Consider the following 25562-nt stretch of genomic DNA (forward strand, 5'->3'; position numbering starts at 1 on the left):
ATTTTTTCAGTAACTGATCTCACATTTTTCAAAAAGATCACTTTGACCACCCTGTTAAATAGAGACTGAGGGGATAGAGGGGTGCAGGGCAGAAGCATAGAAACCAGAGAACTTGCTCAGGCCTATAAGTTAGGTGTAAGTTAGAAATTGAAGCCAGGCAGACTGACTTCCGAGTCCATGCTCTTGACAGGCACTTTTTCTGCCCTTTGGAAATGAAAGGAGTGAATCATCTTTCAGTTTTGCTGACAGGTCAACTTACAGCCTGAGGAGTGGATTCTGAAATCTAATGCAGGTGGTTGAGGGTGGGTGGGGGAGGGGAGCACCTTGCTTACTTGACGAGAGCAAGTTTAGTGAAGTCAGTCAGTTCAGTTGCTCAGTTGAATCTGACTCTTTGCGACCCCTGAACCGCGGCACTCCAGGCCTCCCTGTCCATCACCAACTCCTGGAGTTTACCCAAACCCATGTCCTTTGAGTCGGTGATGCCATCCAACCATCTCATCCTCTGTCATCCCCTTCTCCTCCTGCATTCAATCTTTCCGAACATCAGGGTCTTTTCAGATGAGTCAGCTCTTCGAATCAGGTGGCCAAAGTATTGGAGTTTCGGCTTCAACATCAGTCCTTCCAGTGAACACCAGGACTGATCTCCTCCAGGATGGACTGGTTGGATCTCCTTGCAGTCCAAGAGACTCTCAAGTGTCTTCTCCAACACCACAGTTCAAAAGCATCAATTCTTTGGTGCTCAGCCTTCTTTATAGTCCAACTCTCACGTCCATACATGATCACTGGAAAAACCATAGCCTTGACTAGATGGAACTTTGTTGACAAAGTAATGTCTCTTCTTTTTAATATGCTGTCTAGGTTGGTCATAACTTTCCTTCCGAGCAGTAAGCATCTTTTAATTTCATGGCTGCAGTCACAATCTGCAGTGATTTTGGAGCCCAGAAAAATAAAATCAGCCACTGTTTCCACTGTTTCCCCATCTATTTGCCACGAAGTGATAGGACCAGATGCCATGATCTTAGTTTTCTGAATGTTGAGCCTTAAGCCAACTTTTTCACTCTCCTCTTTCTTTCACTTTCATCAAGAGGCTCTTTAGTTCTTCTTCACTTTCTGCCATAAGGGTGGTGTCATCTGCATATCTGAAGTTATTGATATTTCTCCCGGCATCTTGATTCCAGCTTGTGCTTTGTCCAGCCCAGCATTTCTCATGATGTGCTCTGCATATAAGTTAAATAAGCAGGGTGACAAGATACAACCTTGACATACTCCTTTTCCTATTTGGAACCTGTCCATTTTTCCATGTCCAGTTCTAACTGTTGCTTCCTGACCTGCATATAGGTTTCTCAAGGGGCAGGACAGGTGGTCTGGTATGCCCATCTCTTTCAGAATTTTCCACAGCTTGTTGTGATCCACACAGTCAAAGGCTTTGGCATAGTCAATAAAGCAGAAATAGATGTTTTTCTGGAACTCTATTGCTTTTTCAATGATCCAGTGAATGTTGGCAATTTGGTCTCTGGTTCCCCTGCCTTTTCTAAAACCAGCTTGAACATCTGGAAGTTCACGGTTCATGTATTACTGAAGCCTGGTTTGGAGAATTTTGAGCATTACTTTACTAGCGTGTAATATGAGTGCAGTTGTGCAGTAGTTTGAGCATTCTTTGGCATTGCCTTTCTTTGGGATTGGAATGAAAACAGACCTTTTCCAGTCCTGTGGCCACTGCTAAGTTTTCCAAATTTGCTGACATACTGAGTACAGCACTTTTGCAGCATCATCTTTCAGGATTTGAAATAGCTCACTTGGAATTCCGTCACCTCCACTAGCTTTGTTCGTAGTGATGCTTCCTAAGGCCCACTTGACTTCACATTCCAGGATGTCTGACTCAAGTGATCACACCATCGTGATTATCTGGGGTGTGAAGATCTTTCTTGTATAGTTCTTCTGTATATTCTTGCCACCTCTTCTTAATATCTTCTGCTTCTGTTAGGTCCCTACCATTTCTGTCCTTTATTGAGCCCATCTTTGCATGAAGTAATGAAGATAAAATCGTAATTCAAGGGAAAATGAGTCTTTTAAGGAAAAGACTTACTAGTAGAAACTAAGTGGGTAGGTCAAGAAGAAAATTTGTGTCAAAGGGCACAGCATGTTGACATAAGCATGTTTGAGGATAGTGGGTCGTTTTGTGTTAAGAACATCCAGGATCGAATGTGGGGAGCAGAGAGTAGAGGATTGTAGCAGTCAGCACAGTGTCCCTTGAGGGCTAAGTTGAAAAGTTTTAAGTTTATGCTGAAAAGTGTGGGGAATCACTGAAATATTTTTGGTAGAAAAATACTCTCAGATTTGTGTCTTATAGGGATGTCCTCTGGTAGCAATGTGGTGGATAGATGGGCAGGAAAAGAATGAGGAGAGATGCTGAATGTGCAGAAACAGGAGACTCTTAGTTAAAATATTCCAAGTGAAAAGGGTAAAAATCAAGTTAGGGCAAGAGGGAAGTGATTTTAAAACTTGTAGGAAGTTGAATTTGATAGAAATTGGTGTGACTTTGGATGTAGGGGATAAGGAATGGAAGAGGAAAGAAACCACACGTAGATCCTTGACCAGCTCAGTTATTGGTATATTTCATTTACTGAGTTGGGGGATATAAAAGAAATGAATAATGAGTGCAGTTTTAGAGTGCATAGAGGGAAAAGATACTCTCTAGAGTCTAGAGTTTGGGAGACTAGATTAGAAGTTGGCATCACTTTTAAAGACATATAAAATTATGGTTTTGAAGAGTGTAGAGAACTAAATTTTTGTGCTGGTAGAGTGCTGAGATTTAAAAGGGAATAAAGGTATATCAATCTACAAAAGAAATTGAGAGAAGGAGCAAGGAAAATCAAGAGGATAATGTCTTTTTTTGTTTTTAGAGAATAGTGTCTTAAAAGCCAGATGAGGAGTGATTTTCCATAACTGTCAGATACCATGGAAAGGTAATGAATGCTGGGAATTTAGTGTCCATTGGATATTTCAATATAGGTGTCATCAGTGACCTTCATGAGAACAGTTTTGTGGAGTTGATAAAGGAGGAATTCACAGTTCAGACAATTACAGAAATGAAGTTGGAGAAATAGAGACAGCAATTTCATGACACCTGGCAGTGAAGAAAACAGGAGAACAGTTGAAAGGGGCAGGATGCTTTATTAAGGTTCAGATGTTTATGTTGAGTAGCCATGGAAAGGTAGAATATGCAGGTTGGAGGGAATGGGCCTTGTGAAGCCAGATCATTGGGATGGGAGAAGGTGGAATCTAGAACACTAGGGGAACATGTGGCCTTTGGGTCAGAGGGATTAAACTGCCTTTAAGATGGCGAGAGAGATTATGGTCTGGGATTGTGGGCCTTTGTTTGGTGTTGGGGAGGAGTTTCAATGAAAACACCCGAACGTGTAAGTAAATATTTTCAAATATTCAAGGTCCTTTCTTTCCTTTTTTTAAAAACTGGCTTGATTTTATGTTATATAACTTTACTGGAAAATCATAATTAAGCCTTATACTTAGCTTTAAGTTTGGAGACTGCTTTAGGTTCCATGGGCTTCCCAGGTGGCTCAGACAGTGAGGAATCTGCCTGCAGTGCGGGAGACCTGGGTTCAGTCCCAGGGTTTGAAGATCCCCTGAAGGAGTGCATGGCAACCCACTCCAGTGTTCTTGCCTAGAGGATCCCATCGACAGGAAGCTGGCAGGCTATAGTCCATGGAGTTGGAAAGAGTTGGATATATCTGAGCAACTAACGTTTTCACTTAGTTTACATAGATGTATCTTGCTTTAATAAAATAATAAGTAATCATTTTCCTTATGACGTATCAGGATGTCTACCTTTATAGTCTGATTTCATAGTATCTGTGAGGAATGTTTTGCTTTATGTATTAGATTTCACAAGTGATTTGCCCCATGGTATGTCCAAATCCATGTAATAATATATTTTCCGTGATGGATTTCACTTCTCTTTTGCCGAGACAGGCTACCATACATATATTCAGGCTTGTATTCAACCTATTATAGTTCCTATTGGTTAGGATAATTTTGTTTTTGTTTTTTAATCATTTGTGTTAAAGTGAGTCTTGGTTTGGTTTTGGTTTTTTGGCCATGCTGTGCAGCGTGTGGGGTCTTAGTTCTGTGACCAGGACTGAACCAGTGCCCTTTGCTTTGGGGTCACTCAGTCTTTTTTTTTTTTTTTTAAGAGATTTGAATTTTATTTATTTATTTTTTCATTTATTTTTATTAGTTGGAGGCTAATTACTTGACAATATTGTAGTGGTTTTTGCCATACATTGACATGAATCAGCCATGGATTTACATGTGTTCCCCATCCTGATCCCCCCTCCCACCTCCCTCTCTACCTGATCCCTCTGGGTCATCCCACTGCTCCAGCTCTGAGCACTTGTCTCATGCATCCAACGTGGGCTGGGGATCTGTTTCACACTTGATAAATATCCATGTTTCAATGCTATTCTCTTCAGATCATCCCACCCTTGCCTTCTCCCACAAAGTCCAAAAGTCTGTTCTGTACATCTGTGTCTCTTTTTCTGTCCTGCATACAGGGTTATCATTACCATCTTTTAAAATTCCATATATATGCGTTAGTATACTGTACTGGTGTTTATCTTTCTGGCTTACTTCACTCTGTATAATGGGCTCGTTTCATCCATCTCATTAGAACTGATTCGAATGTATTCTTTTTAATGGCTGAGTAATATTCCATTGTGTATATGTACCACAGCTTCCTTATCCATTCGTCTGCTGATGGGCATCTAGGTTGCTTCCATGTCCTGGCTATTATAAACAGCGCTGCAATGAACATTGGGGTGCATGTGTCTCTTTCAGATCTGGTTTCTTCAGTGTGTATGCCCAGGAGTGGGATTGCTGCGTCATATGGCAGTTCTGTTTCCAGTTTTTTAAGGAATCTCCACACTCGAATAACCAAAGTAATCTTGAGAAAGAAGAATGGAACTGGAGGAATCAACCTGCCTGACTTCAGGCTCTAGTACAAAGCCACAGTCATTAAGACAGTATGGTACTAGCACAAAGACAGAAATATAGATCAGTGGAACAAAATAGAAAGCCCAGAGATAAATCCACGTACCTATGGACACCTTATCTTCAACAAAGGAGGCAAGAATATACAATGGAAAAAAGACAACCTCTTTAACAAGTGGTGCTGGGGAAACTGGTCAACCACTTATAAAAGAATGAAACTAGAACACTTTCTAACACCATACACAAAAATAAACTCAAAATGGATTAAAGATCTAAATGTAAGACCAGAAACTAGAAAACTAGAGGAGAACGTAGGCAAAACACTCTCCGACATAAATCACAGCAAAATCCTCTATGACCCACCTCCCAGAATATTGGAAATAAAAGCAAAACTAAACAAATGGGACCTAATGAAACTTAAAAGTTTTTGCACAACAAAGGAAACTATAAGCAAGGTGAAAAGACAGCCTTCAGAATGGGAGAAAATAATAGCAAACAAGGAAAAAGACAAAGGATTAATCTCAGAAACATACAAGCAACTCCTGAAGCTCAATTCCAGAAAAATAAATGAGCCAATCAAAAAATGGGCCAAAGACCTAAACAGACATTTCTCCAAAGAAGACATTCAGATGGCTAACAAACACATGAAAAGATGCTCAACATCACTCATTATCAGAGAAATGCAAATCAAAACCACAATGAGGTACCATTACACGCCAGTCAGGATGGCTGCTATCCAAAAGTCTACAAGCAATAAATGCTGGAGAGGGTGTGGAGAAAAGGGAACCCTCTTACACCGTGGGTGGGAATGCAAACTAGTACAGCTGCTATGGAGAACAGTGTGGAGATTCCTTAAAAAACAGGGATAAAAAAAAAAAAAAAACAACTGGGATCATGGAGTCTTAACCTCCGGACCACCGGGGATGTCCCAGGTTGGGATAGCTATTGTTGGACTAGGAGTAAAAGTGCTCAGAGGTTACTCTCAAGCCCTTACAAAGTTAATGTATTTAACCTTGTCTTTATTTAGTAGTCTGTGGTTCTGCAGAAAAGTTATCTGTGAGAGTGTGGTTTCAGATTCTTGATTTTTGGATCAAGTACAAATAGGAATCAGTCTGTTCTGTGGGAAATAGTCTTTTAGCAATTAAAGTTTTCTAGAATCCAGAAGTAGTTTAGAGCCAGAGGAGATTATTTACCAAGAGATGCCTTTAGGTGTTAGAAGAAAACAATGAATGAGGAATTTACTACCAAAGAAAGATTTTTATTATAGGTAACTCTCATGAACTTATAAATAATCATTTTTTAGAATGATGGAACTTAAGGTACATGTTTCTATGTTTTTTCCAAAAAGGAGCCTTTTTCTGAGGATGGAACAGTAGTACTGTTAAGATTTTGTTTTGTCATTTTGTTATGACAAAAAAACAAACCATTTGTTAGGTTTTAAACACAAGCTATACTGAAGTGTTGGGATCCATCTGCTGTTAGGCGTTGCTTCTCGTGCATTTTATCACCATCAGCCAGGCTCTGCCAGGGCGTTGTAGCCAGGATTTAGTCTCTCTTAAGTAGCTTAGAAAAATAAAATAAATACAAAAGAGAGCAACAGAAGCGTTTTACAAGTTGAGGGAAATATTTCTGGAGAAAAAAGTTAAATGACTTGACATTGTACAGTTAAAGTAAAGCTAAACATAACTCTGTTCCACAGATTAATAGCCTTCAAACATATATTGCAAATCTTGATTACCTGAAACCACGGAATGATGAGCTAGTCTAGAAAATTAAAAGGGTGGCCTCTTAAAAATTGAAATTATTTTAACTGTTTTTGATTGCAAAGGGTGTTTTGTGCTTTCTAAAATTTCAAGAAAAGGAATATATTGTTTGAATTATTCCAATTCAAGTCACCTATCTGAACATCAATATATGTAATATACCATCCGTTAATATGCTGTTTGGGGGAGAGCTGTTTTGCACTCTCTTACAAACATACTGTTATTTGAATTATTTTAATTCAGGGTCACCTTTCTGAACATGAATCATGCCATCAGTTAATGTACTCTTGTTGTGAGGGCCGTTTGCCCCATTCTGAGTCATCTTAATCTGCTGCTTTTTTGAGGTTTTTTTTCCCTCCTAGTTTTTCTCTTTTTATTTTGTGGTTAGTTCTTCCCTTGACCTAAATATTTCTTTTTATAAAAGGATATGTCTTACTTTCAGGGTTTTGTTTTTTTTTATTCTTCGAATAAAGAGAAATTGGGCACCAGATTATCAAAGTAAACTGTAATTTGCAGAAGGAGCTGAGAAAGAGTATTTTGAGAGGTGTTTGAAATGCTGAGGAAGGGTCCAGCCAGTTCATAAAGCTGAAAATCTAGGATATTGATGATTTTGTAACTGCTGAAACCCCAAGAAAGTCAGATTCAGCTGTATCAGTTGTAGAGCTGTATCTCCATCTGGTACAGATGTTAAGGTGTCTTCTCAAAACTAACTGGAGCCCTCATATAAGAAATCTAATAAATAGGAATTTGTCATTGCCTCGTCTGGAATTCTAGGCAACAGTGCTCTTCCCCCATCCCAAACCATATCACTATAGATTCTGAGTTTTCTGTAGAAAATCTCATTTTCCCTGCCCTAAATATTAACCGACTGAAGGGCTTGGATATTGACTCCTCTGAAGATATTTTGTGTAGTGAAAGTAGCTATAAAAATGGGTTTTTGTTGGTAGGCTTGGTTTAGTGTGGGTTTTTCCCATAGCAGATAAGGTTTTGTGAGTTAAAGATATTTAGTTACTGGGTAGAGAAAAGTCACCACAGTGAAAGATTTTTCATTTATTTAAAACAACTTTCATGTTGTTCAGCTTTTAAAATTCTGAGTAACTGGCTTATTCACTATTGTCCTGGTTTCTGAAGCTACCGGAGGGCCATTATATACAACTTGTGCTGTTAAGTCTTAGTCAGAGTTCATAGTGTAGCTTAAGCGGTATAGTTATCAGCTATTGTAAATTATAAAATGCAGCTTTTAAAAAGAGGGTTTTTTTTTTCCTTAACAACTACTCTGTAAATAATTCAGTGTAGAAATAGGTTATAGCCAAACCGTCTATATTTAGTTTTAATGACTATTCAAAAGAATGAGTATTATTTTAAGGAAATATCAAGAGGAAATACTTGGTTTTCCAGAAAGAGTTACAATTATTGGGTATAGTTGAAGAACTGATTGATAATGTGGATTCAGACCTTCTTGACTTTACATTTTTAAATTAAACCATTTTTTAATGGAATGGAAAAACACTAGCTTATCTTAGAAGCATTATAAACTTATCTAAATATCCTTTTCAGAGCTCTGACGTGGAACTTGGATCCTGTTAGGCAGGCTTTTATTTGGGCGTGTTAATTCAGATTCCACCTGTCAGTGTACCTATAGGTACAGACATTAAACCACACCCTCTGTTCTGACCTTTCCTCCGGGGACACTGACTAGAATACTTTGGCTCAGCATGAGAGGCTATTTGAATACCTCAGTTCGGAAGAGCATTGAGTGAAGCAGCAAGAACAAGGGAAATAATGTTGCAACTACGTTTCTTAAGACTGCTTCTATGGAGACTTCAAACTTGACTTTCCCTGCCAGGTTTTACTGGGAAGGCTTTTACTTCCACAGACATATTTGATAGCGAAAGCAGTTTTATTGCTTAGCTAATTAGATATTTATATTTTCATTCTTTCATTCTTCAACATTTTAATCATTATTCTAATTAAAAACATGTTTACTTGTTTTTAGTTTTGTCTTTTTGTTTTGTTCTGGTTTCTTTGTTTTGCTGAAGACTGGTGGGGACCTAATTTTTCTTATTTGTGGGTTTTTTTTTCTTTTATTGTTGTATGAATTAATTTTTATGTTTATTTGATAGTGCTAAAGAAAAGTTTTCATACTGCTCTGGTATATCTTTATAAAGTAAACAGAACTTTTTAGTGTAGTGGAAAACTGGTAAAGCAAGTGAGGAAAATTAGCAGCTACAACTGCTAGAATGGATTCTTACAAGACCTATTTGGCAACTGTGAAACTTAGTGACTCGTGGTTGGAAGAACAAGATGAAGACATTTATGAGGTTGAATCCCGTGTACCTTTACCACATCCTTTTCCTCTGTGTGAACATTTGGATGAAAATAACTCAGTAATTATTAATACTTCTATTTTTCATATTATTCATAAAAGAAATGGGCACATATTAAAGCTTATTTCTAAAATTTCCCTGCCTACCCCTCCTTATTCAGTAAGTATAAAAATTTGGTTTCTTTATAGTTTTATGCTTTCAGTTTTTTATATATTTAGTGAAAAAGGCTATAATGAGAAATGAACTTTAAATGTCTTTGGTAAGGGTAAATGGAATAGAATCTTGTTTTCCTGTTGTTTGGTTCATTCATCCTGTAATGATTAATGTATTGAAGGGCAAAATTTCATCCTCAAGCCCCAATTTGGCTATGTGTTTAGTTCCATAAAGCTGAATGAGATAATATTTCAGTTCTCCCATGCCAGACAAGCTATTTAAAAAGACCCTGCTTGTCCTTAAGAATCTTACTTCTGTGTTTATGATGCCGGTCCTTAGTAAAAGCAGGCTGGCTGTATTTGAGGGAATAGGCATTCTCTTACCTGAAATAGCTAAGTGAATTGTCATTGAGCCAATCGTTTGGCATATTGGCTCTAGTTCCAGGAAAGAAAAAAGAAAGCCTGGATTCTAATTTCAGTTTCTTTGCTAACTGCCTAAGGAACTTATATTTAATATGCCTACTAATCCTGTGAGAAAATACCTTTTTCTACTTTTTATGTAAAATGTATGTTATTAACAGTGTTGAGGGTATTTAGCATAGTTAGTCTTTAAGGTTCATTTGACTTTTAAATGTTGTGAATGATTTACTACAAGTTATTCAGCCCTTTTAATGACTTTCATGGCTATCATGATATACTACCTTATATTTCAGATGCTTTCAGAATAGTTTCATTACCTCCCCTGAATCTTTTATATATTAAAGTGACAAAATATTTACTAATTGTTTATAAGTACTTTTAATGTAGTTTTAAAATTATTTGAAAATATCGAATGTGGTATTTTTATGTATTTCACATAATTAGGTATAGGTATTATATAAATAATTAGTAATAAACTGTACTTTACCTGGATAGGAGAGATTTTTTAACATTTAAAATGTTTAGATAAATATTTGAAGGAATCTCTATTCCAATAAGGTGTTGGTGCTCTCTGCTATAATAAATGAAATTTGTTTGCTAGATCTACTGTGTTTTAGTCCCTGCCAACTTTTTTGTTCTGCTTTGTAAAATTGAAGTTACTAATATTTCCTGTGGTTTTGCAGTAATATTTAAACACATCTTAATGAAATTTTATACCTTGTCAAGAAATAGAACGTAGAAGTAAGCTTTAAAATTTTTTCTAAAGGAAATATTTATTTTGTTGTAAGTGTATTATATTTGTATAGTAAATTTGAAGAAGGAAAAAACTCGTATCCTCATTAGTTCTAGCTATGACCTTTTAGAGATTCATATATTTACCAGGCAGCCATTTTACAATGTACAGAAAAAAATTACATGTGGAAGCAGTTGATTTATTTTTAACATATTGACTCTGACTATAAGTTCAGAAGCATGCTGTATATAAATAGTTCATATTTTATGGTCACTTTTTAATATTAAAAATTAATATGTACTGGTTATCCACATTAAAGGAAAATAATGTTTTGCCAGTCAGAAGTAAAAATATATATACATGAATTTTTATCTTTGTTGAGGTAACGGCATATTACTAGAGATATTTTAGAAAATATTTTGTGATTAAAATGTGTTTAATTTTCCATTGTGACTCTTAAATGTATGTTAATATTATTTTCAAGTAATAAGTTATGAATGATATTTAAAACAAGAATAGTTCAGATAGATACTGATTTATCCAACAACAAAAAATTACCACCAAGTGCTCGCTTCGGCAGCACATATACTGAAATTGGAACAATACAGAGAAGATTAGCATGGCCCCTGCACAAGGATGACATGCACATTCGTGAAGCGTTCCATATTTTTACAAAAAAGAAAAAGAAAAAAGAGAGAGAAAGTTACCACCAAAAGCCTTGTTTAATAACTCTAAAATCTGTTTTCTGTGGTAAATTTTAAAATGCTGTGGTAAATGTTTTTTAATTTAATAATGTTAATATTAAGTACTAGAAATACTTGAGCTCAGTTTTCCCCATTACAGTTGTTTCAGTAAAAAGAGAGAAAGCAGGTGCTAGCAGTAAGAAGCAATTTTTTCTGTTCAATAAAGTTAGAATACACCTCTGTGTACATCTGTTGTACACAGCTAATCTATCTACTGAATTGCACTATCTACTAATATTAGCATGCACTAGAAATATTAAATGACTACAGTTCAACAGTATATTTTCATTAAAAAAAATTTTTTTTAAGTTTTAATGAGGAATGGCTCTGGTATTCTTAACACTGTCTTCCTTCATGTATACTTTCCCTCTTTGTTTAGCTGGAACATGCAAAAGTGACACAGACAGAACTGATGCGTGAGTCGTTCAGACAGAAACAAGAAGTGACCGAGTCCCTTAGGTGCCAAGAAGATCTGCGAGAGCGCCTCCAAGAGGAGTCCAGGGCCCGGGAGCAGCTGGCTGTGGAGCTCAGCAAGGCCGAGGGTGAGTGCCTGCCGCTGGCTGCTGAGGATGGAGACAGTTCAAGTGTAAAGATAGATTTGGGTGCAAGCCAGGTTTAGAAACCAGCAATCTACTTTTAATTTCTTTTTTTTTTTTAAAGGTTTAACCGGAATTTATATACTTTTAATTTCAAATGACCATTGAAAAATAGTTTTAGCTTGTCTTCAAAATTCCTCTAAGCAGCTTTTAAAACTATATGTCTATATAGTTTTTAATTATGAAAGTACCTAATAGAATTATATGAAAGTATTTAAAATTTTAGAAAATAAAAAAGTGGATGATAGTGAGTTGCTACCATAATCCCTCCATCCTAAGACAGCTCTTTTCATTTAAAGATGAGGGAACTGGAACAGAGATACTAATAAATTGTTCAAAGTCACCTTTAAATGCTGATTCCAAGCTTTAAGCCTCTGAAGCCCCATGCTATTTATATCGTACCATGCTATTGTGGGTGTTAGGCTTCTAGAATCACTTAAAGTATTAACTTTCTCTAGTATATTTAAAATGTGATTCAGTTCACAGGCGTTTGATTTATATTAAGCTTTCCAGGAACCTATCTGTTTAAAAAAATATGTTACACCAACATGACGTGATAAATTAGCTTAACAAGTAATAGAAAATTCAGAGAAATTTCATATTTAAACACAATGGCTAATAAGACTGTATTGAACATATTATAGGTGCTACTGTCAGCAGCAGCAAATTGATTTAAGATTTTTAATAGGCTGAAGTGATTTAAAATTTGCTGACAGTACACCTTTTTTATTTATATAAATATATAATAGTAAAATTTGAAATAGTAATTGCATTCCTTGTTAATTTTATTTTATAGGTGTCATTGATGGCTATGCAGATGAGAAAACACTTTTTGAAAGGCAAATTCAGGAGAAAACTGATACAATAGATCGTCTTGAGCAGGAGTTATTATGTGCAGGTAACAGATTACAAGAACTAGAAGCAGAGCAACAGCAGATCCAAGAAGAAAGAGAGTTACTGTCGAGGCAGAAGGAGGCTATGAAAGCAGGGGCAGGCCCTGCTGAACAGCGTACGTATTTCTCGACTTTATGTGAAGCATTCCTTAAAAGTCCAGGTTGACTTCTTTTTCCCCTTTCCATGCCATTATTTATGTTTTATATAGGGGTTGAAAAATAATAAGAAAATCTACCTTACTGGTAATTGTCTTATTAGCCAACCATGTGGAATCAGGTTTGGTGTTTTTTTTTTTTTCTTTTTCCTTTGGTATATGTTAACAGGAAAGATAATTCTTTGTTTCTCCTCAAACCTCTGCCTAAAGAGAAAGCTGGATATAATGAAGCGGGATTTTTTTTAAGTTGTATGAGATTTAGTTCTTTCAATTGCAGAAAGGCAGCAAAATGTATGCCTGGATTAACTAGCTAAGAGCACTTGATCATGCACTAGTAGTGAGCAGATGGGGTGGATTTCAGCCTGCAAGATAATAGATTGAAAAGGCTGTTAGAAGCAGGCTGACATTTAGTTGAATATAAGCAGGAGTTCAAAGAATAAATAAGTTTACAGATAACCTCTAATCTTTTCTTAAATGAGAAATTAGGTAATTAGTGGTTTAAAAAATAGGTGTCAGTCTTTGTAACAATGGAACTTTAAATCCTTTTAGTCATATCCTTTCACCTTTATATTATGACTCCCCTGGTAGTGCAGTTGGTAAAGAATCTGCCTGTAATGCAGGAGACCCCAGTTTGATTCCTGGATTGGGAAGATCCCCTGGAGAAGGGACGGCTACCCACTCCAGTATTCTGGCCTGGAGAATTCCATGGACTATATAGTCCATGGGGTCGCAAAGAGTCAGACACGACTGAGCGACTTTCACTTTAACCTTTATGTTATACATGCAGTTAGAATTATAAATATGTAGTTTTACTAATTAAATTTTATCAATTTAGAGATACAACATACATTCCTATAATATGGTGAAGCTTTTCTGGTTACTCAAATTTGTTTAACACGGGTTTAGGGTTGGCATTTTTCATGTGCAAAGTATGTGTATCATGCATGTAAAATATTCAAGGAATATGGCTACATCTCAAAATGTAATCAGACAGTCAGTATGTTCAGCTTTTGTTCCTAGTTGTTTTCTGTGTGTGTGTATGTATTACTCTGTTTTAGGAAATAGCTGACATGTAAATCACCATGTTTTGTTGTGTGTGTGTGTGTTTTTTCCTAATAGGACTAGTAGATGCTGCAGTCGATGCAGCGCCTGGAGCAGGTGTGTTTACACAGTTGCATGGCCATTGGGTGACCCTTGGATTTTTCAGTCAACTAACATATATCTAATTTTGCTGCTATGTTCATACTTACACGTTTTTCTCGTTAACAACAAAAAACTTTTACAATAAACATTTGGAGTTAAAAACTGAGATTCGTAGTGACCATCATCATATTATTCCCACAGAGCTTAAGACTATTTCATGTTTGTCAAGAAAATGGATGAAATAGTGGTAGGCAATATAATATGAATTAAAACACTTTTTTTCTTTAATGACTATATTAAGTTCTTACAACCTATGACTTTTCACAGTACTCTTTTCTAAAGCAGTATATAAGATGGTGGTATCAACAGGATCAATGAAATTTAGTGAAGAGACTTTCTGGTTGATTACTTTTTGGTTGTTTTAAAAGGAAAGCTGCTTTCTGTAGATTCCTAATTTGACGGACCAGTTAGTGTAAAGACTCTGGAGTTATATTCATTCCATTTTCTTCATTAAAGAATTGTTTTACTTTGCTGTATAAAGTTTACTATTCTATGATTAATAATAATAATAGCTAACACTTATATGTAGTGCTTTCCATAGTCTAGGCACTGTTTTTCACACATTGATGTATTAACTTATTTGATATATATTAACTTATTGTGGGGAAATAGAGATCAGTACTGTTACTAGTTCCCATTTGACATACAGGGAAATTGAAGGACATCGTATTAAATATCAGAAGTGGTAGAGTTAGGATGTTAACCCACAGTCTTTGCGCTTAAGCAGCACACTGCCTCTCATACTTGTCAATTTTCCCTAGATACACATACATGTGAACATGTAAGAGTAACTCAGGAATGTGGATCAAATAGGAGTAAGACTAACAGGAAACTCTGATTCTGGTTATATTTCTTTTCTGTAACTCTTACTGACCTTGGTTAAAGATTTACAGTACTTGATTTTCGTGTGTGTTGTGTATGCATATAAAAATGACTTTACAGGTTTTTAATGGATTGATTTTTGCCTGAGGTGAGTTATTTCTGTGCTTTGAATTTGGTTAGATTTTGCTTGTTTCCTTGTAGTGAAAGTGGACTTTGAGGGGGTCCTTTGCTGTGTTCTTTTCACAAAAATACTGTTTTTAGTGATAGGACATAATTCTTTTTGTTAATTCTGTATGATTTTATTGATACTAGCTTGCTTACTTATATCAGAATATGTTATTTTTATATTTTCACATGAGTATTTTCCTTTTTTACCTGTTTTTGAAATAAAACTCAGCCCCTTAATTTCATGAAGTTAAAATCTGAACACAGTTATGAGTGATTTCCCTATCACAGCATCATTAATTGTGACTTAATGTAGTATATTTTTGTATTCATGAACAGAATTACTACAGGAGACAGAAAAACTGATGAAGGAAAAACTAGAGGTACAGTGTCAAGCTGAAAAAGTGCGTGATGACCTTCAAAAACAAGTGAAAGCTCTAGAAATAGATGTTGAAGAACAAGTCAGTAGATTTATAGAACTGGAACAGGAAAAAAATGCTGAGCTAATGGATTTAAGACAACAAAATCAAGCATTGGAAAAGCAGTTAGAAAAAATGAGAAAATTTTTAGATGTAAGTATTCTCAACTTTAATAATTTTTTCTTTGGAGTGCTACTTGCTACTATTCTATGTTGTGAATTTTAAATTATGAAAAGACTTAAATTCCAATATTTTTATCTATTTGTGTCATGTACTAATTAATTGAAAAGTATTATTTCAATTAAAAATTTTTATTCTGCAGCTTTCAGAATTAAAAGCAGTACAAGCATATTATGAATAAGCTCTACCAGTTAGCCTTTCCAGATTCATAGTTAAGAAACTTGTCCTAGTCTTTTTCTTAACCAGTAGTCAGAACAAGTAAGGATCCTAAGAGCTAATTGTCCACCATGTCACCCATAAAACGTATACACATAAGTAACAGTGTGCCCTGGAAGCAAAGAACTGCAACTATTTTCATGCTGTCATTACTGTCTTCCAAAGATGATGTTAAATCTCTAATTTCATGTGGATTTTCTTCTTTGGAGTTTCATTTAAGTTTTATGTTATCTTCACAGATCAGAGAATCAGATTCTAACACACTTTGTAATTTTAGGTATTAAAAAAAACCTAGATTAAAATAATGTATCTGCAACACAATTTATTCTACTTATTTTGCTTAAATAGTGGGAGTCCTCGGCCTCCTTTGTTTCAAAAAAGTAAATTCATTTTAAGGAGACCATTTTAATTTCATTTTGTATTTAACATTACTTGAATTTTTTAAAATGTTGTGCTTCAGGTAACATTTAAGTGCTTACAGTTTTGCTGAAGAGCCCTAGGTTATGTATCATACGGCAAGAGGCCTACTAGGCTCTGTACCACACAAAAGTATTATCTTTTTAAGCCTTTTTGGTTTGGAGCATTTCTGTGATCATCAATTGTTCATCTTCAGACAGACAACTGTGCCTACAATTAAAGGGAAGTAAAGGAAATAATAACTTCAATAAATATTATTTCTTCAGTTACTATCATTATTAAACTTTAGGAGCAAGCTGTTGATAGAGAACACGAGAGAGATGTATTCCAACAGGAAATACAGAAACTGGAACAACAGCTTAAGGCCGTGCCTCGATTCCAGCCTAGCAGTGAACACCAAACTAGAGAGGTAATGTTTTTATTGCTATTGTCTTCCATACATTAATTTGGTATGTTATGTATAAAATAAGATTTGTATCTTATAAAACTTGAATTCTTTCTATTGTATATCAGTTTTCAAAATCAGAAACTTAAATATTTAACATGAGAAGGTAAAGATACCAAAGAAGTATAAAATACCTATAACTTACTGTCATAAAATGTTATCTACAGTCTTTTTAACAAAAGGTATCTTTAAAAACAAAAGACCAGAAGGAATCTGATGTAGAAAAGCGTTACCTACTGGAGCAGTAGAAAAGTTAGCAATCCCCACAGAGTTTATAGTCATTCATCATGTTCCTGACATATTCTACATTTTGTAAAATAGCTGTGTGTTTGTTGAATCTCAAAAGAATAATTAAGCTCTAGAATTTAGTCATTTCCTACTATTTGTTTCCTTATATTTAAAAAGGGTGATCTGCCTCATTCATAAAACTTTAGGAAACTAACACGAAAGTATGTGTTTGATTTTCTTCTAAAACATGGTGATCCATTTGTTTTCTCCTTATTTAGCCAGATCTGATTCTCTAGGTTCTGATTTTCTCAGCATCAAAAAAAAAAAAAAAAAAATCTAGTTGTTAACAGTACACTGTGCCATTTTGCTATACCTGCTTTATTGTCTTCTCCTTTAACCTTACTTCAATTCTTAGTCCACCTTTTTTTGTTCAAGCTTCTCCTCAGGCTTTATTACTGTCCTTTCTCAACCTCTAATTGTAGGTAAGCTAGCATTTCTTTTAATGTTTTAAGGAAGATGTGTCATTTTTAGATAATTTCCTCCAAGAATCTCACTGAAATAAGGTAGTTTTTTTTTTTTCTTACCATCATATTTCTTTTTTTAACAAGCTTTCTCTCTTCATTTGACCAGAACTAATTTCACAAGCTATCTTATAGATCTTTCCTATATCCTTCCATCTGCTTCTTATCCGAATCACTTTTTCAGGGTACACAGATCCCTCGCACTACCTGGCATCCTGATCCCTCTCCTAGGTTGGTGGAATGTGTGGGCTGAAAAGCTTTTTTCCAAATAACTGTATTAAAGGTCCCTAGTTCCCTTCTGTCCCTATGGTATTTTTGAACCACTGTATTATTATATGTGTTAATAAACCATTGGTGGAAAGAAAAGTATAATCCGTGAAGGTTTTTTTAGGTCATTGTATCTCACATTTGAATGTAAGTACTGTGTAAACTTTTTTCTTTATTAGGTTTTAGTGTGGTTGGGCTATTAGAACTTGCAATTCAACATTATTTAAAAATGCATTTATTTTTTCCTCCTAGCTAGAGAAAACCTCAGTCTTAATAGAACTCTCTTAAAAGAGTTGGTGAAAGCAATATTATTTCTCTTTAATGCTGCTTGGATACATCAACTCAGAAAATGTTGCTATAGTTGGAGATGATAGTGCCACCCTTATCAAAAATAAAATTAGGCATAGTATCTAAAAAATATTGAAAGGAGGATAGATTACTAACATGCTTACATATTTTCTTCTTTCTTTTTTTTTTTTGAAGTCAGAGGGTTTTATTTATTTATTTTTTTTTCAGTGGGTTTTGTCATACATTGATATGAATCAGCCATAGAGTTACACTTATTCCCCATCCCACCTCCCTCTCCACCCGATGCCTCTGGGTCTTCCCAGCCCACCAGGCCCGAGCACTTGTCTCACATGCCTACATATTTTAACATTACAGTTTTTGCTGATTATATTTCCAGGTTGAGCAGTTAACAAATCATCTGAAAGAAAAAACAGACAAATGCAGTGAGCTTTTGCTGTCTAAAGAGCAACTTCAGAGGGATATACAGGAGCGGAATGAAGAAATTGAGAAACTGGAGTTTAGAGTAAGGGAGCTGGAGCAAGCGTTACTAGTTAGTGCAGACACTTTTCAAAAGGTATGACATTTCCTTTGGGTTAATTTTATCAAATGTTTTAGTACCGATTACACTTAGTTACATGAACAGCAGTTTATTTACATAAAAAAATTACTAAGGACTCTGTTGATATTGCATAATGTATCTGTATGTCTTCATTGACATCATAACCGTTTATGTTTATTCTTTTCTCCAAATATCCCTTGCATACTGGGTCCTGATTAAGAAAGATTAATTAAGCCAGAAGATTTAATTACCCTTTTAAGCATTAATAAGATTCTAAAATAACAGCCAAGCGAAAATCCGTAGGCACCAATTCAAGCTGATGCTGTGCCCCAGACTAAGAAGCAGTGAGATCTGTTCCTATTATGCTAAAGAAAAGCAGGATAAGGAAATTTGAGAGGGGAGGAGATGAGGGGATAGCCTTCATTTTACCTGAGAAATGAATTTTAAGATTGTCAGGCATTCTTGTTTTAATTTATATAAAGTGCATTCAAGAGTAAATGTTGTAACTTTTGATTATTCACTAATGTAGGCTACTTCTAATTCAAGAAATAGAATTGCTACTTCTCCAATTAAAATGGATAATCAGGATTTAATGTCTGAAATTTTGAGAAAATTTTTATGTATTTAAAGGTAGAGGACCGAAAACAGTTTGGAGCTGTAGAAGCTAAAGCAGAATTGTCTCTAGAGATACAATTGCAGGCAGAGCGAGATGCCATAGACAGAAAGGAAAAAGAGGTAAGTTTATTTTTAACGACAAAATGTGGCTTGAATTACTTTAGAAAATTTAATTTAATTAGAATAATATGGTGTGAAACCAAAGTATAGACTGTTTCTTAGCTCATTGCCTAAGTTGACATTGAAGACAGTAAACATTTGAACCAGTAAACTGAAATGAAGAAGAGGGGACAAGTAGCCTTGACAGAGGAGGGAGTTTTGAGGACAAAAAGGTGGCCAGTTTGGTAGGTATGAATTAAATGAAGACGAGAGTAGAGAGAAATAGTAGTGTTGGGACACAAGGAAGTGTCTTCCTCCTGGCCTTGCCATAGACTTTGAATTATTGCCACTTTCCTGTGGAGTTTGTCTTTTCTAAAGTTACATTTCCATGGGAGGTAGTAGTGCCTTTTTATAGTATACTAATAAACACGTTCTTAATTCTGTAAAGTTCTTCTGTGTTTTCTGCTCCCTCCCTCCCCCCTCCCCAAGAAAGCCAGAAGGTGCAGTTGTAAAACAGTCGTCCTTTTCCAGTCCTAATTCTTTAATCCTTTGTCCGTCATCAGTTTTTCTCTAGCATATTGTACCTTGCTATGTAGCTATAGCATATCATTTTAAATGTTTCAGAAGTTTCAATTACATTTTTATCTCTTTCCATATAATTTTCTCAGAACATTTGATGTGTATTTATTGAGTGTAAACAGTTTATAAATGTTAATGAGTACTTTGCAAAAAAGAAGACTGATTTAGATGTCACCTAAAACTATAGCTCAGAGAACTTGTAGTTTAGAGAAGAAAAAAGTCATCTATATAAATAATGGAAAAGATTATTTTCATGAAAATTATTATTTTCTCATTATCTCATAGCACTAACTAATGTTTATCTAAGAGATTCTTATTTTATTTTTTGGCTTTTATGTGAGTGACTGGGGACACTTGTTGACATATAACCACTTTTGTTATGTGTGCTTCAAAAAGAATTAACATTTAAAGATTTCTCTTACACTAAATAATCAATAGATGATCTGCTTTCTAAAAAGATGGAACTCCAAAACTGGTCACAAAGGCAGAAATAATTTATATTGTCATTTCAATTTTATTTAACACTACTTAACCGCTTCATTTCTTGAAGTAAGGATCCAATAACTGTCTCCTACTTACTTAGAATTGTATTTGTTGGAATTATAAGAGACCTTACAGAGCTTGTAACAACTAGCTACCAGTCTTTACAGCTGAAACAGCCAACCCTGTTGAATGAGTGAAGAATTAAGTTGACAGCTAACCTTGATCCACTCCAGTGCTCTTGCCTGGGAAATCCCATGGGCAGCGGAGCTGGCGGGCGACAGTCCTTGGGGTCACAGAGAGGCGGACATAAGTTAGCGACTAAACAACAAACCTGGTCTGCTGATTTTGAAGAACAGTGACAAGTGTTCTCTCAGAACCCAGTCACTCAGTAACTGGAGACTGAAAGATAGGGGTGTGAAATTGAAACATATCTTTTAATGAAGATAACTTCCTAAGCATTCTCTCCTGCACTAGACAAGTGTTTTCAGACATCTGACAGTATAAACGTAAGGTGTCTGTGTGTCGTTGTATTTGAGATACTTCCTACTACTCTCATAGCCTAACTGTGCGTACAGCTTTTTAAGAAGTTTATTACAACATTTAGAAATGCAGAGTGAAAGAAAAGAAAACCTTAGAAGATAAGGGTTTCAGGCTGTATAAGAGAAGGAGAATAACGTGGAGAGAAATAGAATTTCTTTAAGAAAAAGATGCTTTCAATAGGATAGGTTTTAAATAGAGCGACTTAGCAGCAGCAGCAATGAGATCTAACTTACAAATGACAATCATAAATACTAGTAGTTAACTTTATTGAGGTCTGTGCTAGAAAGTGGTCGGTATTTTAATTAATGCTTTGTGTCGTTAACCTTACACTCTCCCTGAGGATAGGTTCTTTTGGAGTTTCCACTTTATTCTTGAGTAAACCAGATCTCAGTAAAGGTTAAGGAACTTGCCCATGGTCTGTACACAGTAAGTGGCTGAACAAGAATTCCTCCTCGATTTCTCTGATTCTGCAGCTTTGTGATGCTTTACTGTCAAAACATCTGGGCATGTTTTGCCTTGTTGATGAGAAATGATCATAGACAGTCATGCAGCATTTATTGAATTGCCATGTGTAGAGCACCAATTTTAAAACCAGCACCAATCTCAAGGAATCTTCTGTGTAATTAGGATATATATCTGTATGTGTGTGCTGGACTGTGATAAGTTGCTTCAGTCGTGTCCGACTCTTTGTGGCCCCATGGACTGTAGCCCACCAGGCTCCTCTGTCCATAGGATTCTCCAGGCAAGAATACTGGAGTGGGTTGCCATGCCCTTCTCCAGGGGATCGTCCTGACCCAGGGATCTAACCTGTATCTCTTACGTTTCCTGCATTGGCAGGAGGGTTCTTTACCCCTAGTGCTACCTGGGAAGAGTGTGTGTGTGTACATGTGTGCATGTGTGTGTGTAGCCCGTGTGTGTGTGTGTACACATTTAACGCCCTTGTGTGTGTGTACATATTTGAAAGAAAAAATTCTTAAAACACAAATAGGTGCTGATTAATGTAATCCAGACAATCTAGATATCATTTGATAGCTACATTAAACAAGGTTAACCAAAAAGCTGCCATTCTGTTTTTAAACCTTAATAATATTTTTCTGGTTCTTGGTTATCATAGCCTCAGAAATAAGACAGCCAGGGACTGAAACTGAAGTCTGGCTAAGAAGAAAAAAGAATGCCTCACGGTGTCATTTTGGGAATTGAAGTCTCTATTTTGATGCCTGAAGTTCAACTGCTTATGATGGGAATGTTAGTGCTTTAGATGAGTGCTTCTGAAACTTGAATGCACTATGAATCCCCTTAGGGATCATTTTAAAATGAAGACTCTGATTCAGTGGGCCCAGGGTGAGGCTTGAGAATCTGCTTCAAACATGTTCCCATGTGATGCTAGTTCTCCTCCCGGGACTATGCTTTGAATATTAAGGCTAAGAATTTGACCGTAAACTGTTTTATCAAAAAAGAAAATAAGTATCAGGTGAGACAGGCAATTAGGGCAGCAGTTTTGAGCTTAAATATCTGTGTGTGTGTTGAAATAATACCTTGTTACCAAAAGTAGTCACAGAAGATAGAAGAAGTATAAATGTCTGAAGAAGACATAATCATCACAGTCTTCAGGAGACTAACCTGATAATTATATGTGTGCAGCTGCTAACTATGTTTCAGGTGTTATTACTGAGTTTAATACCAGTATTAAAGAAAATTACTTAAATGTAAGTCTTAGGCATTAGTTATTAGAGGTAGGGTAAATGATGGTTAAGAATGTCAGGTTCCAGAGGTAAACTCCTCAGGTTCACAGGTGACTTCCACATACTAGCCCTGTGGCTGCAGAACAAGGCACTCCTGTCTCAGTGACTCCCGTCCTCATCTCTGAAATGGAGATAATCCTAGTAAAGATGTGTAAAGTCATTACAGGGCTTTGAAAAAATAATACATATAAAGCATATTATGCAGTGTCTTAACAGTAAGTTGTCTGTAAGTGTCAGTTGCTTGGTAACATCCGACTCTTTGCAGCCCCACAGGCTGTAGCCCGCCAGAGTCCTCTGTCCATGGAATCCTCCAGGCAAGAATATGAAGTTGGTTTCCATTCCTTTCTTCGGGGGTCTTCCCAGGCCAGGAATGGAACCTGAGTCTCCTGCATTGCAGGCAGATTCTTTACCATCCGAGCCATCAGGGAAGCTATAAATGATGACTGTTTATTACTAATATAAGTATGATTTCTGTTACAGAAATACGAGGTTAAATGATTTTGAAGGTCTTTGCTTTGCTAATGCTAAGATAGAATTCTGACTACTTGTACTCCATCACTCTGTCGTGTCCGACCCTTTGTTACCCCATGAACTGTAGAGGAGCTCTACAGGCTCCTCTGTCCATGGGGTTCTCCAGGCATGAACACTGGAGTGGGTGCCATGTCCTCCTCCATCTGACTACATGTTGGTGTGTAATCAGAATGTGCCCCTTTTCAGGTTCTAAGATAATAAATGACTTGCAAGTTTTCTCTGGGCCAGCTGCCACTAAATGCTGCCCTTGCATCTTAGGTTGGTTTTAATGCAGCACTTTTGATCATTAGACAAATAAACATTTGAAAATCCATTCATTAAAAATGTACTAAGAACTTGCAAAGCATTGAGGTAAACAACTGTTCCTGTCCTCAAGCAAGCCCAATTTTTAAAATATAGTTAGCTCTTACTATTCACCATTAGTTTCAATCTCTATATAACTATCAAAGAGCAATTGCTTTACCATTAGTGGTAATCTGCACTCAGAGCTGAATTTCAGTTGTCTTACATATAGGAACACTCTAGTTTTCTCCTAAAATGGTTTTACTAACTTACGCTGTAAGTTTCTGTATGTCAGACCTAAGTGTCTCTTGGTCTCAGAGTCTCCATCTGCTCCCTTCTGCCCAAATAAGGCATGCGGCTGCCAAAACTTTTATGGGGTTAAGTATTAATACGGACTAAATTGAGTTAGTCTCACTTGGTGGCTAAAATAACTGACTTAATTCTACAGCTTTTTGAACCTTTTTGATAGCAGTTAATTTAACATAAAATAAGATATAAAATGTGGATTCTTTCCCTTCCTCTCATGACTCTTATGCTTTATCAGAAGGTAATATTTGGTAGGAAATGACTCCTTATAGCCTTCCTCTGAAGGACAGTTTGGGAAGGATAGTTTTAAAGTGTTTAGCTTGAAAATGTCTAGAAACCACACAGTTATATCTGGCTTAGAGAAACCGCTTTCCTTTATTTTCATGGCTCACCTGTTTTGAGCATGTATACTGTAGAGCTTAATCCAGCACTCTTCATTCTCTCTTGACAAATAAACATCTATATGAACAGTTGTTTTTCTCTTTCCCTTTGATAATTTTGGTATCAAAGATCACAAACTTAGAAGAGCAATTAGAACAGTTCAGAGAAGAACTGGAAAATAAGAATGAAGAAGTCCAGCAACTACATATGCAGTTAGAAATACAGAAAAAGGAGTCTACTACCCGCCTACAAGAACTTGAACAAGAAAACAAATTATTTAAGGTAATTGCTCAAGGAAAAATTTGCCTCTAAATAATTCATTGTTTTTGTCTTGTACATAGTATTAAGCATTTGCTAAATCCAACTAATACATAATACTTAACAGAGGAATAATAGCTGCAAATGGATTTGCATAGAGTTTATCTTCAACCCAACATAAACGTTTGAATTCATAAGATATGAAAAATTTTGGAGACCTTTATCAAAACATTTTAAGATTTATTAATTTACAATAATTATATAGTAGCTCTGAACGTTTTGGGTGCTGTAGCTTGGTAAGAGTTAATTGACAGAATGTTCTAAAGATCACATGTAATGCTCTATCCAACTGAAATGGTTATCTTTGTTCCTAGGATGAAATCGAGAAACTGGGATTTATCATAAAGGAATCTGATGCTATCTCTACTCAGGATCAACATGTAATGTTTGGGAAATTTGCTCAAATAATGCAAGAAAAAGAGGTAGAAATTGACCGATTGAATGAGCAAATTATGAAACTTCAGCATCAACTTAAAATGACAACAGATAACAAGGTACACTAATTTAAAATTACTATATGAAACTATTTAAATGAGAATTTTATTTTTATTGAAGTAGTTGATTTACACTGTGTTGTTAATTTCAGGTGTACCGCAAACGGATCCAGTTTTCTCCAGATTATTTTCCATTAAAAGTTATTACAAGATATTAAACAGAGTTCCCTCCATTATACAGTGAACCTTTCATGCTTATCTTTTTTATGTATAGTAGTTTGTGTTGCTGTGAACATTGGGGTGTGTGTATCTTTTCAAATTAGACTTCTTGCCTTTTCTGGATATATGCCCAGGAGTAGGATTGCTGGATCATACAGTAGTTCTGTTTTCTGTTTTTTAAGGAACCTCCATACTGCTTTTCATAGTGGTTAAGCTAGAATTTTAAAGGACAAAATAGTTATTTTTCAGTTTCTTTTTGAATGTAAAAACCAAATAAAACCTAATTCTATTTTATCCATTAATTTTAATTTATTAAGACATATTCGTTTAACAAGCTATGTGTATTTGTATCCATTCCTAATATTGTCAAACATTTTTGATGTTTCATAGTCTCTGGTAACTCAGATTTCATCATATCATTCTAACCAAAATACTAAAAACTTCAAAATTTTTCTATCATGTTTGAGTTTTTAAATCAAATAATGATATTTAAGCACTATCTGTTATAGACTTT

General features: G+C 35.7%; 1 protein-coding gene and 1 non-coding gene across 7 annotated transcripts in view; both read left to right on the forward strand.

The window, feature by feature from the left end:
- AKAP9 (A-kinase anchoring protein 9) overlaps window positions 1–25562 on the forward strand; it is a 166215-nt gene that overhangs the window by 114141 nt on the left and 26512 nt on the right. For all 6 annotated transcript variants that reach the window (XR_010663628.1, XM_065938573.1, XM_065938574.1 and 3 more), the window contains 8 exons: window positions 11525–11687; window positions 12538–12750; window positions 15319–15551; window positions 16501–16620; window positions 18358–18534; window positions 19150–19254; window positions 24207–24359; window positions 24710–24889. Coding sequence is in view for 5 of the 6 variants with exons in the window: in XM_065938573.1 (XP_065794645.1) it covers window positions 11525–11687; window positions 12538–12750; window positions 15319–15551; window positions 16501–16620; window positions 18358–18534; window positions 19150–19254; window positions 24207–24359; window positions 24710–24889 (1344 nt within the window). In the remaining variant the exon portion in view is untranslated. The remainder of the gene's footprint in view (window positions 1–11524; window positions 11688–12537; window positions 12751–15318; window positions 15552–16500; window positions 16621–18357; window positions 18535–19149; window positions 19255–24206; window positions 24360–24709; window positions 24890–25562) is intronic.
- On the forward strand, window positions 10967–11073 carry LOC136171230 (U6 spliceosomal RNA). Its single transcript, XR_010663781.1, has one exon. It is a non-coding gene; the product is annotated as a U6 spliceosomal RNA (small nuclear RNA).

The sequence above is a fragment of the Muntiacus reevesi genome, chromosome 6, assembly GCF_963930625.1.
Source record: "Muntiacus reevesi chromosome 6, mMunRee1.1, whole genome shotgun sequence".
Lineage (NCBI taxonomy): Eukaryota > Metazoa > Chordata > Mammalia > Artiodactyla > Cervidae > Muntiacus > Muntiacus reevesi.